Source organism: Phaenicophaeus curvirostris, chromosome 3 (genome assembly GCF_032191515.1).
Source record: "Phaenicophaeus curvirostris isolate KB17595 chromosome 3, BPBGC_Pcur_1.0, whole genome shotgun sequence".
In the NCBI taxonomy this organism is placed as follows: domain Eukaryota; kingdom Metazoa; phylum Chordata; class Aves; order Cuculiformes; family Cuculidae; genus Phaenicophaeus; species Phaenicophaeus curvirostris.
Genome location: NC_091394.1, coordinates 86,636,812 through 86,655,080, shown reverse-complemented (window position 1 = coordinate 86,655,080; position 18,269 = coordinate 86,636,812). Strand labels below are relative to the sequence as shown.

The 18,269-nt window shown below is 43.9% G+C and overlaps 1 protein-coding gene across 4 annotated transcripts in view; it reads right to left on the bottom strand.

The window, feature by feature from the left end:
• The window catches only part of NTAQ1 (N-terminal glutamine amidase 1), a 35,139-nt gene that overhangs the window by 11,549 nt on the left and 5,321 nt on the right, over positions 1-18,269 (bottom strand). Inside the window, exons 6-7 of one of the 4 annotated variants that reach the window (XM_069854622.1) lie at positions 16,260-16,347; positions 12,736-12,820 (exon numbers count right to left, since the gene is read on the bottom strand). The exons of 1 other annotated variant lie outside the window; for it this stretch is intronic. In XM_069854622.1, coding sequence (XP_069710723.1) covers positions 16,292-16,347 — 56 coding nt within the window. In that variant the 3' untranslated portion in view covers positions 12,736-12,820; positions 16,260-16,291. Of the gene's footprint in view, positions 1-12,510; positions 12,821-13,584; positions 16,348-18,269 lie in introns of those variants that run through there. 2 more of the 4 variants (XM_069854617.1, XM_069854621.1) reach the window with 2 other exon arrangements.

Below are 18,269 nucleotides of genomic sequence, written 5' to 3'. Positions count from 1 at the left end.
CTTGCTTTGAAAGTACTCAATTTTACTTATTTTAATAGACTAAATTGTTTAAGGGGAATAATTAATCTTTTTAGGAATATGTTGAGTGGGTTTGTGAGGTCTGTCTGTGATCCCTCCCATTTTCATATTATTGCTGCTGACACCTCTATGCTCTGGGGGTGGACAGTGAGGCAGCCTGAAGCATGGATGAGATCCTGCCCTGATCAATAAGTCACCCTATAGAATTTCTTGAAATGCCCTCACTGTCTGTATTGGAGCCTGAAAAAAAGGCAAGTTTGGGCAAAAAGTATTTGGAAAGCTATTTACACAACAAATGTTAAGGCTATGACTTGGCTTTGCCCCAAATTTCCCTAATCCTCAATTCTGCTTCTCTGCTTTTCTAAGGGGTGTGGGATGAACCCCAGTCAATCATGTAGGGGGGTGTTTTGTTTTTGATGAAACCTAAGCTGCTCCTGTCATCAAAATTGCAGAAACTGGAGAAAGCTGTTTTCTAAAGGGCTCTATAAATAACTCACATGGGTTCATAGGCCATCCCAAAGCTGGAAAGACACCAGTTCACCCCTTGCCATTCTTGATGCATAGTATACTGTGCTTTTTAGTAGAAAACAAACTAATATCTTTTTAATGTGTTTTCCTTGGATTGTTTTGGTCTGGGTCAGAACAGGGCTTGTAGGCAGGAGACAGCACCCACAGGCTTTGTGATCGAGGTGGCAGGTCTGGATGCGGCGCTGCTGCTGCTTTCATGCCACTGGGTTGAAAATGGGTGGTGGGACAGGAAAGACGCCCACTCCCAGCTTCAGAGGATAAATAAACAACCATCCCTGCAGGGTTTGAGTTTATAGATGGAGAAATGCTGTCAGGGCAGGAAATGCGAGTTCCTCCTCGTCCCACCAGACCATGAATTTTTTACTTATTTTAACAGGGCTTTTGAGCATTGAGTTAAAAATATATACCTGTGAGATAAGCTTATTCATGAAGTGCATTAAAAAAATCGTGCCTCTATGGGTAATCTTTTATGGGAATGGTGTGTGTGACAAACTGCTACCACTGGCCTTGAAGCCTCCTTGCACCCTGCCTGCACTGAGTGCTGGGCAGGGCTTGGCTGCATTTTTTTCTCCTTGCCTTTTCTCCACAGCCAAAACTTGCAATTTTGTGAGGGGTTGAGCTCAACTTATGGGCCAGAAATCATCTCCTCTGCCTCTCCCATTATGGTGCAGCAGCCCGTTCTAGAGGAAGTGTCAGAGAAGGCTACACATCCAAGGGATGATTGCTAGGCTTAACCTACAGCCATGATCCAGCTTGAGCTGATGAAGAGTCTCTTGGGGTCTGATCATGACTGAACAAGTGTTTAAGCACTTTGGCAGGACTTGACCCTTGCTTTCCCAACATGAGGTTGGGGTTTGAGGCACCTTCCTCAGCTGGGCCTGAGGAACGTTTTGTCTGTGGGTCTCCCACCAGAAACTAACTGACAGTGGTTTTCCACATGGATTATCTCTTAAATTACTTTCTCCTGGTCTTTTTATAGCTCTCCCACTGGAGTGGAATTTATTCTTTCTTTTTTGGATATAGCTGGAGGTGTAAATCCAAACAAATATAACTCCTGAAAGGGGACCAACCTGTCCGTACCACGGCTCAGCAGTGCCTGTATTGCTGCTGGTGTATATAAAACACCATGTTCCTTTTTAAGCCTCTGAAACTGAAGTAATTTTATTTGTTTTTTTCTTCCTTACAATCAATTAAATAGCTCTCCTTTAAAAAAGCTGGTTCCTGGCAGTAGGTAGAAACCTACAATCTTACGCTTACCACACACTTTTATATTTAAAATCTCTATTTTTAACCCAATGGTGAGATTCAGGGTTAATGCTCGTTAGATCTGTGTCTAGACAGTTGTGAAAAACAGGAAATGAATTACATTATAGTACAAAAGGAGAGTTTAACCTTTTCTCTCCTCACTAACACATGTGACTGAGGAAAATATGTTACAGCAGAGTATTTTGGAAAGTTTAAAGAAGCAGAAAAATGACAAGAAAAAGAAAAGCTGGGCTTCCACAAGGCCTCGTGGGAATTATTTCACAGAAAATAATGAGCCAGGCTCTGCCCTCAGCTACACCCAGGCAGTAATTTGTTTCCTCTGCTCCCTGCAGAAAAGTTGTATTTTATTATTCCTTGCTTAGGCTGAACATTCAGAAATAAAAACCAGCCAGTTAACAGGTTTCACACACATGCACACGCACGTGCAGTGGCTGCGAGAAAGAAGCCACAGTGTGCCAGTCATCCTCCAGCACATGGAGCCAGGCAAATCAGGTTTGTAACCCCCTCACTCGCAACACAACCTTCCACCCCTGCTCCTCAGGCTGCCTAAAACCTCGAAGTCTTTATTTAATATTTACAAAGTTATTTATTTGAATTAGAGACTGCAAAAATGCCAAATTCCTTTGCTTGGCCCTCCAGGAAAGTCAGCGCTGGAAGGCTGGTGGACCCCAGGCAGCAGCACAGCAATACCACTCCGTCCATCCACATACAGGGTAAGACTTGAGTTTTAAAAGACTGTTGGAGCCAACCTAGGGCGTGAATTAAACCCAGATTAGTGTGGACAGGTGGTCTGCTTGGTAAGAGCTGGAAAGCAGAGGCCTGGGTGCTCTTTACCCACTTACCGTCCTCATCTCCTGCAAAATGGCAGCTGTTTGGATGCAAAACCCACCACAATCAAAAGCAGTACTGCCAGCATCCTCAGTGCTGCTTCCAACCTGTTTCCTCAGACCCCTAATGTGTCCCTAATGGTGTACGTTCAAGCCTTTCCCAACCCCCCCCACCCCAGTTTCAGTTTGATCCAGCAGCCAGGAGCTCCAACAGAGCCACAAGGAGAACGTCCTGCCCTGTTGCAAAACCACCGTCCTCCCACCGTCTACCTCTGCCCACGCCTGCTTCTTCCCAGGGGTGCTGCAGGCCCTCAGGATGGATCCTGCTCACAACCGCAGCTCTCGCCCAGCTGGGCACTATCGCAAGGACCCAGTTTATCTCGTGCACAACTTGCCTCCCTCCTCTGCAGCTCTGTGCCTGAGCCAAATGTTTACACTTGCCACACATGCTGTCAGCTGGCCAAAAACATTAATATCCCTGTGGCAGAGCAGCAGAGCCTTCCCAAGGATCCTTCGTGCCACTCAGCCTGGGCTCTGCCACTCCTGCCCTGCCCTCCCGATACCCGCTGGCTTCAGTGGCTGCTGGGAGTGTGGAGGAAAGTGATTAGGTCCTCCTCTGGACTGTTTATTTACTTTATTTTATCATGATTGCTTTTCATTTTGAAGGCGCATGAGTATGAAGCATACAAATCTCTGGAATAACACTGGAGCTAATTTTATGGCATCTTTAGCACCATCCAAAAAGAAAGAAAAAAAAACAACCAACTCCCCTGCGCTGGAGCAATCTAAATAAAGCTTTTTAAGCAATACAATATTTGCCTGTATAGCTGTCAATGTTTCCACTGCTAGTTTGTCTTCCTAAAGGAACCAAGCTTTGACACAGCTTATATCAGGGGGAAAAAACAACAAGCAACATCTTTAAAAGTTTCCAAGGGGGTAGGGGTGACAATTGGAGTTAAATCACTAAGAGTGCAATAAAACGTTGGCCTAAGTGCCTCAGAAAGGAAAGGCCCTCAACTTACTCAGATTTACTTGCCTGGGCTCATGGGAAGGAGGGAGGGAGTGGAGCAGGAGCCCTCACAGCTCTTATGCCCAGGCAGGTATCAGCAGCCAAGGTCTGGGTTCTCCTCAGGAAGAGCCAGCTGCTAGCGTAACTACGAGGATGTAATTTAACACTAATGCTCAGGTGAGCTTAGCAAGCATGGAAGCCAATATCCACTGCAAAAGATGCTGCCATGAAAGAAGTTATCTCTGATGCACACAGAGAGAGGCACACAGACATGTGTGCGCGATGTACAGCAGACACTTACTGAACGCTGTCACACTGTCTTTCAGAAGCCTGGGTCTGTAGTGGAAAGAAAGAAGGTCAATAATTTTCTCATCAGAAAGCAGCTTTGCTTGCAGGAGAGGCTTTAGGATACGGCTCATCCTCCAGTGGGGAAGGAAAGTTTCTGCACTAATCACAAACCTCTTTTTTTTTTTTTCCAGTAATATATTCTGTCTGATGTCAGTACAGCCTGCTTGACAACCTTAATAGAGATGGAAATGGCATTTGATTTAGGGAGAAGGTGGAAATTTGAATAGAAAAGGATAAAGATATTCCAAGGATCCTCATTTTTGTCCCTCTCCATAAGCACGTGTTACCCCTGAAGCCTCTTGGCACTGGAAACTGAAGGAAGAACCCCAAGGCTCCTCTTCATGGCCAGGGTAGGTTGCTGTTGTATCCTCTCAGGTATCTCAGGAAGCCACTTTTACCTCCAGCCCATCCTCAGGTTACCAGATAAACTGCATTAGCTGGGATCTTGGATCCCACTTAATATTTAATCACGCTTTGTCCTTGTTTTCTTAAGTTGGCAGTTAAACTCTACCTAGCCTGCATGCCACAGTACAGTGGTGTTCTATTACAGAAAGCTCAAAACAAAGCTTCGATTTGCTAATCCAGCTGTGTTAGCGGCAGTACCCGATGGAGCTCCATAAATCATTCCCTAAATGGCATCACACAGCACAAGAAGTAGTTACGTTATTTGGGAGCAGGCTCTACTGCATTATACAGGCAGAGGACCTTATGGTGGGATCCAATGATGCCATCTCAGTTGAGACTAAGTGACGATGAAGATCGTAACGTCTCTTTTGGACTCCACATATGCTTTTATCATCTTCCGACCTGGTTATTCTATGATTCTATGTAGGGTCTCAGATGTACTCGGTGCTGGACAAGCTCCACATCTAGGGTTTTGCTGTGGACTCCACTTGCTAAGCCAGGGCATTCACTTACTGCATGACACAAACCCCCATTTCTGAGGGATTTCTGTAAACCCAGCATCCCAATTGGGGTGGTAATGTTCTACCACCTCCTGCATTGCCCCTGCATAGTGCCAGCAACAAGGACAACATGGCCCTTGATGAGGGTGGGAGACCTGTGCCCAGGCAGCCAGGGCTGGGCTGAGCCATTCCACTGGAGTTTCTGCAGCAGTTCAAAGCACCGAGGCCGCAGAGAGCATTGGCAGAAAGGTTTCACAGAGTCTCTGTGGTCGCCGGGGAGGGCGACTGCTTCGCCCCTAGTCAGGCAGCCTTTGGCAGCAGCTCAGAGGAGTCTGGACCTTTGCCTGCGTGCACAGATCCTACCTCCTTGCAAGGTGTGAGCTTGGAGAGGCTGGTGAGGTGGGGCTGCTGGGACCCACGTGTAGCTCTTCTCTGCTGGGAACCAAGGCCTCCCAGATACCAAAAATACCCAGCCGGGGTTTTTTTCACTACAATTATTGAATAAGTTAAATGAGAACGAGGATAAAGGAAATGCTTCCCAGTAAATTATCTCTAATAAATTCAGCAGATAGGGCACTGCAAACCCCCTCCAAGTCCCTTCCTTCCCCAGCTGACTGCTGGGAACAAAGTGAGGGGGGTGCCATGCCAGTACTCGCCTCAGTAAGGAGGGAGACTGGACCCTGCAGCCATTCCCAGCAGTGGGTTTTTTGCATCTCAGGGCAGAGCTGCTCAGGCTCCGTTTGCTTTGTAGCAACTCCATGGAACCATGCATTTGAAAACAACTTCTGGCCAGACACATACCTTAGCATATTAAAATGTATTTTTAGCAGCTTGGGCAGAGAGAATCAAACTCTGCTTTCAGCTATACTAAGGCAACGCTGTGGACTTTGCTGGCAGTGCTGCACATTCATACCGAGGTAGCAGTTGGTAGAAGCTACTTGACTAAATAGTTGCATTTATTTCACGTAAGACAAAAAAACAAGCTCAGACAAACACCAGTGGGATTCCTGACTTTCAATGGGATGTATTTTCTTGCTAGGAGCGCGACTCTGCCTGACAAAAGTTTGAATTGCTGAAGAAACACAAAGGGAAAAAATACTCTGTCGCCTCCTCGATTTATGATGACTTTGTTTTTTCAGTGGTATAAATATAACTGTGACCATTTCATAGAGCAAAGTGCTCTGTGATGAGTACAGTATAAATAGCCAAGGTGATTACATGGGCTATAAACAAGGACTGGAAACGCTTGCTTCACCCCAGCAGTCAGAAACAGTGGAAATGGAGGGAGCTTTACAGCTAAACGGTTAAAAGCCGCAGCAGAACGCTTTCTCGGGATGGCTCCAAGGATGGAGCTGGTGCGTTGCCATTTCAGCAGCCAAGCTGAGACAGTGGGAAGCACGCCGCCACAATTGCATACTAAAAAGAAGGGAAGGCTGAGATAACTACCATCTTCTTACTGCGTAGGCCGTTTAAAAAAAAAACCCCATATAATGATTCCTGCCTTATTGCAGTGTTTGGGTTCCAGATATAACCTTGCAGGGGAAGGCCAGTATGACACGGACTCAGGCCAAATGAGCATTTCCTGCTTTTAAGTAATAGAATGTCAGGAACCCAGCTCATCGGAAACACCCTGCTCATCGCCCTCTGCACACTCAAAATGAGCTTCAGGTGAATAATGCCACTTCACTCGGACTTTGTCAGTGACACTTCACAGCTCAGGTCCTTTGAATGCTTATTTTTATCACTATAAAACAAAGCTTGGGATGCCTCATGCCTAGGAAGTGGCTTAGCTACCTCAGAAACTCAGGGACTTGCCAAAGGCCTTAGATAACTGAGTAAGATTTGTTTTAGCTGCCCTCAATATCCAAGGTATTTCCTACTCTAAGCATAAGGAAACACTGAGGATACTTAAAGAACCATATTTGTTTATCTTAGGTTAAACTGGAGAGATTTTCCAGAACCACTATTGCAGTTGTGCTTAATTTGTTGAAAGGCTGCATTTGTATGGAGTGCTTCGCTTCTGACTCCATGATCACAAACAAAAACCTTTCTCAAGAGCTGAGCTCCACAGGGAAGGGTGCATGGAGCTACTGAACAACCCTGAGCAGAGGTCTCTGGACACTCACTCTCTGGGTATGCTTCATTAACCTTGGCCTCAACTGGGCCAATTCCTGCATAAGGAGGAAGCCACAAGGGATGAGAAAATCACCAGCATGCCCTGCCTCAAATGTCAGAGTGAGTAATTACCTGAAGAGAGACAAATGTCCAGACAGGTTTCACCTCAAGAGAAGATGAGATTCTCCAAGCCTGTGAATCCAAAGTGTTGTAGGAGGGCAACCCCACCAAACCTGGAGCCATCCGCTCAGCCGGGTGATGTGTGAAGCAATGCTCTGCAGGTCCTGCTCTCCAGCAGCGTGACTTGTGCCAGTCACAGGGAACAGCCACCAACTGGGCCATGGGCAGTGGCTCAGCAATGGTTCCACATGGCACCCTGTGGAAAGTAACTGTGGCTACTGTAGGGACACAGTGGGACTTCCACACCTCCTGCCTATTCCCTGCTAAAGCTTTCTCAGGTCGTCCAGTCTACAGCCCACACGTGCCAGACAGGTGGGGGAGGAAACTAAACCATCATAAAATGAAAAAATCTGGACCAAAATGATTCTAAGAAAAGCAAAACATCCTCCAGAGATGGCCATTTACAGCAGGTGTTTGGAGAGCAACAGTGCTTCAGTGCACATACAAGCCTCTGACTGGACTATGAGGGTTGAGAGGAAGCCATGCAGGTCAAAATGTCCTGACCTGGGCTCTCATGCTAGAATCTGATTCATACAAATGCACCCCAGTGCCTCCCTGCCTCCCTAACAGCACAGATCACATTTCAACATCCTAGGTGCCTAAATTTAGCCCCTGAAATCCATATATCAATAGCAAAACAATTAGCCTGATAACTCTAAGGTGTCACACACCTACTTTGGCAGGGACTGCAAACACTGAACAGATTCCCAGAAACTGGTAGGTGGTTTGGTGATGCTGGTGTACAGCACTTGATGGGCAGGAAGGAGTTGCACTGCCATGAGAGACCCAGGCAGCCAAGAGCAACAGGTAACCCATTAGCCACAGCCTTGCAAGATATGGATCACCTCTGCACTGCTGTCAGGATCATTATTGTAGAGCTGTAACAGCTACTGGCAGAGCCAAGCATTTCAGGAGAGTGCCTCTGGCTAAGCATCCCAACCCGCATGTCCACCGAATGCTGACTGCTCTCTCTGCTGGCCAACTGAGAAACGGTATCAAGAGAGCCCTGGTTGTTTATGTTTGCAGAAATGCACTGATCAAGCAAAGGCATGCCAGAAATATGGCCATATTTTTCCCAAAGTCCCAAGGAGGTGTATAGAAGAGGTTAACTATTTAGTAAACTATATATTATTAACTAAAAAGCAGCAGAAAAGAGAAAAAGGCAGTGGAGACATGGGTGTGCTATCGCGTGCTGCAGCTTACTGCCTGATGGAGGCAAGAGGAACTACCCATGAGACGTGATATCTTGCCAGTATGAGTTTAAGGCAATAAGGGTCTTGCTCTAACATGTCTAGAAGTAGAGGTGATGGAAAAATTCTGTTCCAGAATACAGAAGCTGGGAGACTGTGGATTTACGAGTAACTGACCTGAGGGGCAGAGGGGTTCTCTTCATTTTATTCAAGGCCTCCTTGCTTTGTTCAAGGGTGACCTAGTCCAAAAAGCCACCACACAATGGCTCTCAGCACATCAATGCTGTAATAATAAGTGGATCACAGAAAGGCTTCACTGTTGGAAGAGACAAGATGAAGAAGTCTGAAAGCGAATGGAAAGCTAAGCTGCACTAAGAAATCATCTTACTCAAAGTGCAAATAAATAGCACATCTTTGTGCTGGACACATCAGGACATCAGATTAAGTCTCAAGGCCTATCAAAATGGAGTATAGGTGAGCACAGAATAGCTGAGAATAGGAGCATGGAGAATAGGTGAGCACATGTTGATCCTGCTGTGCCAGTGCACCCAAGCAAATCTGGCCTGAACTAATGTCAAAGTATGAACTAATGTTTCGTACTATTTCATATCTCCTAGTAGCATCAGCCCAGCTCCACTGCATTGCAGAGTCAGGCTCTCCCTAAAGTGTCACTTCGTGCTGGGTGGCTGTCCCAACCAGCGTGAAGCTGTACCTGAGGACCACTGAGCTGTGCTCTGCCATGTGGTGTACCCCATGGTAAAAAGTCACTTGAATTTAAGGTGTTTAAATACACCGGTGATCACAGAGCTGATACTTCGTGATATCTGGCAGTGAAGCTGCCTCCTCACCGTCAGCTGTACAGCAGCAGTTCTTTGCTTGTACTTCTGACAGGCTCTGCTTCTGCAGGCACTCGGCAAAGTGGCTCTCAGCAAGCTTTGCTTTTCTGCCTGCAGCTTGCTGCTCAGTGATTAAACCACACTGGTAGGGCCACCTCACACGTCAGGCTGAGGTGACACCAGAAAAGTTAAACACGACAAGCTCCTCAGAACAGTAAGAACAAGGGTTAATCAAAGAGAGAAAGGAGCAAAGATGGGAGGAAATTCACTTAGTCCTCTGATAGGACTAATTAGCATTAGAAAAAGGGCTGGTGTCTGCTAATTATGGTGAAGCAAGTAGTACCTCTTGGTGTTTGAGGCCCTAAATAAGTACTTGGCCTATTCCTGAATTCTGGCTTTCTGATAGCACACCTTGTGCAATCGTCATGAAATGCCACCGTGCTTGAAGGGCTACACAGACAGCACCACAACAGCAATGCCCTCGGCACTGAATTAAATCCCTCTCTGGCTTTTCCCGACAAAACTGGAACAACCACATCTCACAACAGCTAAAAAAAGATTATTAATCATAGAACAGCTATCATCACACACACCTAGCTGGCTACATGTAAAATTAAGCATCTGCTCAGAATTATTAGAGAGAAAAAGGACTGCCTCTTCACACTTGGTTTTTAAACATGTATATTCTGAATAATGGTTATAACTGTTCACCTTTTTAACAGCCTCCATTCTGAAATAAGCTTAAACCAGGCAAATTCTTGCACCTGTGTCCTGTATCACTAAAGGGAGTGTGTCATGGATTTCAGGCACTGGAAACCAGCTGAGGACTGCACTCTAGTATTTAAATCAAATGATATACTCAAGACAGATGAGAATCTAATGTTCTGCAACAACTTCAGAGGGTCTGTTGAGCAATGCACAGGAGCTCTGTGTATATGAGATTCAGTCACTTACTTTAATGATACAAAGTGCTTAACATAACTTAACATTCATCTAAAATGTGGATCTTTAAATCCTCAGTTTGCTGTTGTCTAACCTGGGCAGTGCATGCAATGCCCTGGGCACTAGTTTATCACCTATCTAAAGCAAAGCAGCAAAACTTCTGCTATGTACACATTCACAACCAGACTTGACATCACTCAAAAATATTAAGTAGTAATGTCTTCACTCACTCAAAGCACACCTGACATTTCAGTCTCTCAGAGAATGCACCTAGAGAAGGAAGAACTGTCATTTTATCCAAACACCAATAAATCAGACCTTTTACACAGGTGCGTATGGCTAAAACCAGAGCTGACCCCTGGCGGGAGGGCTCTGAGCACCAGTTTTTCAGGAATCCCAAGCTCCATCACCTAACTTTCTTTTGGTGAAGCTGGTTCAGAGACAGAAACTACAGATCAACCCCCCCACTCTGCAGATGAGTTCCCCAACAACTGGATCGACAGGCCATGCTGGCACCCCAGGAATGCTGTGATAGCAGCCTATCTGCATAGCCAACCAGCTGTGCTGCATCTGAATGTATATGTTTCTGCATTCAGTCTTTATGACACAGAAAACAGATGTCTGGATGAAGTGAATCAATCTTACATTCATTCAATGGTCTGTCTCTGCTGTGAACAGGCTGAGTAAATTCTCTGGAATCAATAGGAGAAACAATAATAGAATATATACATAACTACACCTACATAACAGTGATACAAGAAGTATCTCTGACGTTTTCATATTTTTCTGTACTTACAAATAAAATGACCCGTTAATACTTAAAACCGTTACTGTGATCTTCCTCACCAAGACTGAAGTCCACCACATATGCTTATTGTAGTCTCAATCCCAGTAAATTTCCAGGGCTTGATCGGATAAAGCCTTGAGCAGCCTGGTCTGACCTGATTTGAACAGGAGATTGGACTAGAAACCGCCTGACCCTTCTAACCTGAATTACTCTGCTAGTCTGTGGTTCTTGCTAGTATGTAAAGCAGAACAGGTCGAAACCTAGAGAATTAAATACCCCATCTCAGCCCATTTCTGTTATTTCATGTTTAGGGCACTCTTCTAAGACATGGGAGACCTTGCTCAAACCCCCAATCAACGTGACGGCTTTTCTGGGTTCCTCTGCAAGGATGCAGCTAAATGTTACCTCTAAGGAAATCAGTAGCAGACATTGTATGGAGAAGGCTTTCTCATTCCCTTCCCCCCAACCATATGTCTCTGCTGATTTCCTTATACCAGCAAGAACAGCTGTCTGACCTCCTGGCAAGCCAGTTCTAGGAGATATAAGGCAGGGGAAAAAAACCCAACCTCTTTTCTTCTTTCTCTTAGTTTAGCTTCCTACCCTGGATTACCATTGGGTCAGACAAATGCCAAAAGCAAGCACTCAGAGGCAGGTGAGAACGTGCAGCCAGCGTAAGAAGCAAAAGCGACTGCATCTTCCAGCAACCATCAGCATCAGAACAATTTAAATGACGTGGCAGGCATTTAATGCACCCCTTGTACAGTACAGAAACGTAGATACTTACCTGGTTTTTTTTCAGCTTGGGAGCTGAAAAGTGTTCTACTAAATCTGTGTTCCCGTTGTGGGTCTGACCTTTAAACTTCTGCTAAATGAGGCCTAATGGATAAAGTTAGTGACTAAACTGAGATGCACCATCTGTTTACATAAGTGACAAATCATAACAAAGAAACTATACTGTATCTCACTTCTAACTTGTCCTGACATGTAGCAATTTGAAACAAACGGTTCAGTATTTTCACAGAATCACAGAATGGTTTGGGTTGGAAGGGACCTTAAAGATCATCCAGCTCCAACCCCCATCAGACTAGGCTGCTTAAAGCCCTGTCCAGCCTGGGCTGGAACACTTCCAGGGATGGGGCATCCACAACTTCCCTGGGCAACCTGTGCCAGAGCCTCACCACCCTCAGCAGGAAGAATTTCTTCCTAATGTCTAATTAAAATCTTCCCTCTGCCAATTTAAAGCCATTCCAATTCCTCCCATCACTACACGCCTTTGTGAAAAATCTCTCCCCAGCTTTCTTGGAGGCCCCCTTCAGGTACTGGAAGGCCATTATAAGGTCTCCCCCCAGCCTTCTCTTCAGCTTCCAACTCTCGCAGCCTGTCCTCACGGCAGAGGTGCTCCAACCCTCTGATCATCTTCATGACCTTCCTCTGGACTCATTTTTCCAAAAGCTTTTCTCACAGCATGCAAACATTCTTTTCAATTTGGGTGCAGTAGATGAAAAAGTAATGTCTATGGTGGAATATCTGCTTTTGATTTGACATTAAGAACCAATTCATTCTTACATACTCAAAATAAAGGCTTTTATTCAGTTCAAGATAGTTCAGATTGCATATTCTGTTTTCCCAAATACTTATTCCATGTACAGAAATGTAAACCATAAATACAATGTAAGAGCAGCAAAACAAAAACACACCGACTGAGAACAGAAGCAGGGAGAAATTCTTGTTCAGTTCACCGTCCTTCCAAGGAATAGCTGTTACCAGTCTGTCTGCCAAATCGATGCACAAAGTCTGAAAGGGGGAACACTGAGCCCCATCCCACTTCGGGATTCATACTGATGAAGTCATCCAAGTTCATTTTGGAGTCTAAAAAAAAAGACCATAAAAGGAAAACATTTAAGTTCCTGATGCAGCTTCTATAGCACAGGTATGCATCAAGAAAATGCCTAACAAACCCTCTTTGATAGTTCACAACAGTGAAGAGTTCACAGAGCACACTGCCAAGATTCTGCAAACTGTATGGTGCTACGACAACATGTATTTCCCATCTCTGAAAGGTTGCTTTTGCTGATCTCACTCTCTGGCCATGGCAGTAATCACATTACCAGATCTGTAAGCATCCTTAGTCATTAGAAACCAGTACGCACAGCAAAGAGTAAGATTTTTCTCTGCAACAGCAGTCTAGAAGGGTTGAACAGTGCCAGAGAACTGGACTGCAAGTAACAACCTATACAGTGAACTGCAATACAAGCAGGTGCTTGTACTCTTCTTGCATTCACACAGATTTGATCATTCAAAGGCAGGAGAGATATTATTCCCCTATTAAGTTCTGAACCAAACTCAACTGAGTCAGCTCTTGCACTGACTACAGAGGAACTGGATCAGAACAACAGACAAAACTGGAAGTTCCTTACCATCTCTCAGAAGCAATTAGGCCCTTGGACAACCCACAGTTTGTTACTCTCCAGGCTACAGTATTTGCTAGTCTCCAGCCCTGAACTTTACCCTTGCTGTACACTGGCCCACAGCAAGGCTGAAATATGCAGCCTGGAGGAAACATCACAAGTAACCCAGCCCATAGCCTAGAGGGAAGCTCAGGCAAAGAAGGCCACAAACCTAGGCTGGAGGCAAACACTTTTTTTTTTATTATTATTTTTAACCCTGAACTACTGAACAAAGTCAGAGGGGGGAACAGGTTTACTGTCACAGCTTCAAGACAAAAGTAAGCATGACTGCACTTTGCCTGGAGTTTCATCTGCTCTGACTGCTGCAGGAGAGGCAGAAACCATTCTCTCCCATTCGTGGATCCCAGAGAGCTCAATGCAAAGCACTGGTGTGCAGTGTTGGGTTTAGGTGCCTTACAGCCTTGTTCCGGAGCTGGCCTGGCAGAATCTTTTCTGACTCAGAAAATGCTGATCAGAGGTTTCTGATTCCTCAGCCCGTTCAACTCTGAGTACAAACATCCGTGATTTGGTTGTTGCTTTATGTTCTCACTGAAGATCTGCGCAAATAATCTTTTTAAAGTCCCTTTAAAAGAGAACTGTAAGAGAGTAAGTTCAAAGAACAGACTGGGAGAGCCATTGAATTTACTGTTATAGCTTTCCTACTATATTTAAGTATTTATTTTAACACAGATGATTCGTCTGTGCATTTAAGGACTAAGAACCAAACAGAAGTAGGCTATAATGAATGGATTAAAAAAAATCATAGGATGGAATTCACTTCAGCTGCAAAAACCTTATGTACTTAGGCTTACTGTTAGGGATAGAGTAAGTGAAGAAGAGAAGACAATATTTGGGAATCCCAGACTCAAGAGCCCCAGCCACAATCCAGGTCCTAAAGCTCTCTGCACCGTACCTACACCACAGCAGTGCTTTGTGATTTGCCCAACCCCAGCTCTCACCACTTCCAAGGTCTGTGTTTAACTCTCTTCTTGGTGACCTGTTTCGGCTCTGCACATGGAAAATCCTCACGTTCAGCCAAGCATCTTCCTACTGCTGAAGAGACTCTGGCAGACCAGGGCTAATTTCTACCTGACTATAGGGATTTAAAATAGCACCAGCCCAGTAATTTGACGTTGTAGCTCAAAAACAAGCAGCAACAGATAACAGTTGTTGCTTGCCAGTAGACTTGTAAGGCTGTTTTCCAATTCCCAACTTGTCTTTTCTTCTCAGATGTTCTTGCTTTAAAATTAATGTGATCCTTCAAAGCATTCAAGATTTGAAGGATAAATAATTACCTGCTTTGTGTGCACAGGGCATAGTAGAAAAATAATTTCATAAAACTGTTCTGTAAACAGTAAAGAAGCCTAAGGGGGATTGTTCCACTAGAGTTACAAACACAGCTTGTTAGCAACTCAGAGGCTGCTGTCACATTGTTTGTAGGAAGTGAAATATTCTCTTAAATTCAGAAGGATTGTGGCAAAGCATAACACAGTCCATCAGAGAAGTTTAATAAAAGGAAATATTGTTTTAATAAAGCAAACAAGAATGGAAGTGAAGAGCGGCCAGTCTAAGAATCGGTCAGTAGATGGCACTGAAGCAGTACGAGAGCTATCCATGGGAAAAAATCATCTCCTGTTTTATTCAGTTCAGGAGACAATCTCTCTATGCCACAGTCCTTACTGATGGGCCATATCTGAATGCCATGCATGTGATGTTGGGCACTACAGCTTCCAGAAACAGGTTGGCAAAAATGCATGAGAACACCAAAGTCCTCTTCTCAAAGCAGAAGAAGAATCACAAACAGCAGAACGAAAGAGTAGCCTGGATGCTGCAGTTGACAAACCAAGAGGATTTCTCCACAAAAGCAAGGAAGAGCATGCTTTAAGTAACATTTAGAAAAGGTCAAGAGCAGCAGATTTATTATTTTTTTTAAGATATTAACATTACACTTGCAGTTCTCCTCAGGTGCTGCGGCTGTTACACAAACTTGCATTCCTGCACACTCAGAGCCAATGCTTTCTGTTTGACCAAACTCACTTTGCTCCATACACACACTGCCAATGAGACCCAGCTGGTGCATTGCAGGATTCTTGTACAATTTTATTTTTTTAAATCAAGTCTGACACTTATTTTCCCAAGCAGGGATCAAATAAAAGGCCATATGCTATTAGACAGCACTGTTAGCCACAACACTTGTGGCTTCTGCCAACAATAGTTAGACAGCAATGTTTTGCCCACACCTCAAGGCTTGCACACCTTGGACTAACTCTGCATAATGGCAGCTGATGAAGGGAATTGAGCAAGTCTGAAACAAAGCCTCTAACACCAGTTCTGCTGCTGCCTAACCTTGGGGGCACCTAAATACTTCAGAAGTTGGGCTCTTCACAGACTTGTGTGGGTGTCTACAGTTCTCTTCTGCTCCTCCTCCCTTACCTGAACAGGGAGAGGAATGGTTCACAGGCAGAGTTGATAAGCCTGTTACTGCACACAGCTGGAGGATGCTGTCCCCTCCCCACAGCCAGAACACAACTGACTGTGCAAACCATCCTGGTCCATCACCCTAAATTAACTTTCACAGAAAGTGGTGTAATTTCAATAAGCCATTGACTGAATTTAAATGCTTCTTCTATCCTTTGTTGTAGTTTTATTGCCTCTATCTTGACTTCGTTCTTGACTCCCACAAAAGCTCATGAAGTAAGGACCTAACTGGACAGACCAGTTTTATTCTCAGATGACAGGAGCAGAAGATTCCCTTGAAGCACATATAAGCTAGTTACATCCATTTCAGAGCTTTCCTTCTGGCTTTCACTAGGATCCTACTACCATCTCAGACAGGAGATACAGAAAGAAACTGCAGGCACCTGTCTGGCCTTTGTCTAGCAGCTTGCCTGTTTCATAGATGTCTCATATTCAGTGCCTCCAAAATGTTCCAGCTGTCCCACTCATGCTCTTAAAAACAAAAAAAAAAACCAAGTTAAAGTCCATAATTTATGACTACTAGGGATTTTAATGATAATAAAAAGAACAAAAAGCCTTTACAAATCAATCCTTCCAGTGTGTTACTGAACACCTTGGGAGAACTGAAATTCAAACTAATGATTTTCAGCGTTAGAGCTGATGCTTAACAGTTGTACATAAGCTGTAAGACCATCTGTTCTGAGTAATTTTGAAATGCACTGTGCAAGCTGTATTTCACACAGGCTTGCAGTAAGGAGGGCTGATCTCATCAGGACTCAAACTAAACATAATCAGGCCTTATTAATTTGTAGAAAGAAGACTTAAAAGAAAACCCCCAGGCTGGGCTCGCCAGCCCTAGAATGTTGAATCTGTGCACCAAACCGTACCTACTTAATTTTTATTATTTTAACAAAATACCAGACTTGCTTCTGTTTCCTTCCACCTGGCAAACAGGTGGGAACAGGGGAATCTGCTGCAATCCAGGCATGCTCATTCCCGCAGAGCTCCTTAGAAGACAGGGCTGGGTGAGAAAGCCCTGTGCACCCAGTTAGGTTAGCCAGCTTCTCCTGGCACACAGCCGCAGAGCAGAACAGAGACCAGTGCAAAACTACTATGAAATACAGAGCCTACCTCTGAGAAATGGCTAGAGCAGAGCCAGCTGCAAAAGGCTAATGCTTAGCACATGAGTTCTGATGAGATATTGAGGAGTCTACGGGTTTTTTTGTTTAGTTGGTTGGTTTGGGGTTGTTTTATTTTTTAAAAAATATTATGCTAAGGTTCTTTTTAAAAGAAAACACAACACTTAGTTCCAGCTTCAATTTTTTTTAAGCATGGACTGGAATTTATGATTCAAGATAAGATTATTTGGGAAGGTTTATTTTGCAACCCCATGAGCAGAACATATACAGTTTAAGAATTATTCCTTTTGAGTCAGGAGTAGGGAAAAATTGCTTACTTGGTTACTGAGATAAATTCCTTGATTCAATTCTAAAAGGAATTTCACAGTCACCAAACATCCTGGTATATGTCATAAAATAGTATCACTAGTTCAGGTATCCTGTCCTAGCTCCGCATTAGGTAATTACATTATCCTATTGATGGCTCTATTTAGCTTACATCAGACTTAAGATACTATGCAATTTCTTTTTCCAAAAGTGCTATATTATTGTCTTTTTAAGTTTACTAAAAGCTTTAAAAGCCAGTGGGAAAAGAACAGCGTACATAAATGTAACTACTTTGCTTTAACATATACCAAACTGCATCAACACAACAGTATTGGAGTGCTGGTTATCGTTAAATACCAAGAGTTCAAGGGCACAATTCTTTTTAGCAGTACAATGTTCATATAGTGAAAAAAAAGACTGATACACTTCTATTGTATCTTTTTCAGTCTTCAAACATCTGTTTAACATCAAAGAAGATATATTGCATACAAGATTTTCATATTACTTCTGTTTACTTTTGTAATTATCTCAAAAGCTTAGGATTTTGGCTACTTTTTTTGGAAAGCAAAATAATAATAACAATGCTCTAACAATATGTCTCAAAAATAAATTGATACTAAAACAATGTGATCTATTCTGTCAGCCATTGAATTCCAGTCACCTCCAACATGAAATATGCAAGCAATTTAATCTTACATAAACAGAAATTAACATGGAAAGCACAGAACTATCTAAGTGAAAGACAGGGAGAAAACAGTTATCTGCAATGGTATTAATGTTCATGTCCACGCCAAATTGCCCAGGCTCTGCTATGATAACAAAAGGTCTGCCACCCAGTCTTCCATCAAGTTTTAAACAAGGCACTTACGCCCAGTGAAACAGTGCTGAAACATTATTTTACCAACGGAAGAGAATTACCAGTTCCACTTGTTGACAACAATGTTTTCTAAACCTTTAAGTTGGCCTGCA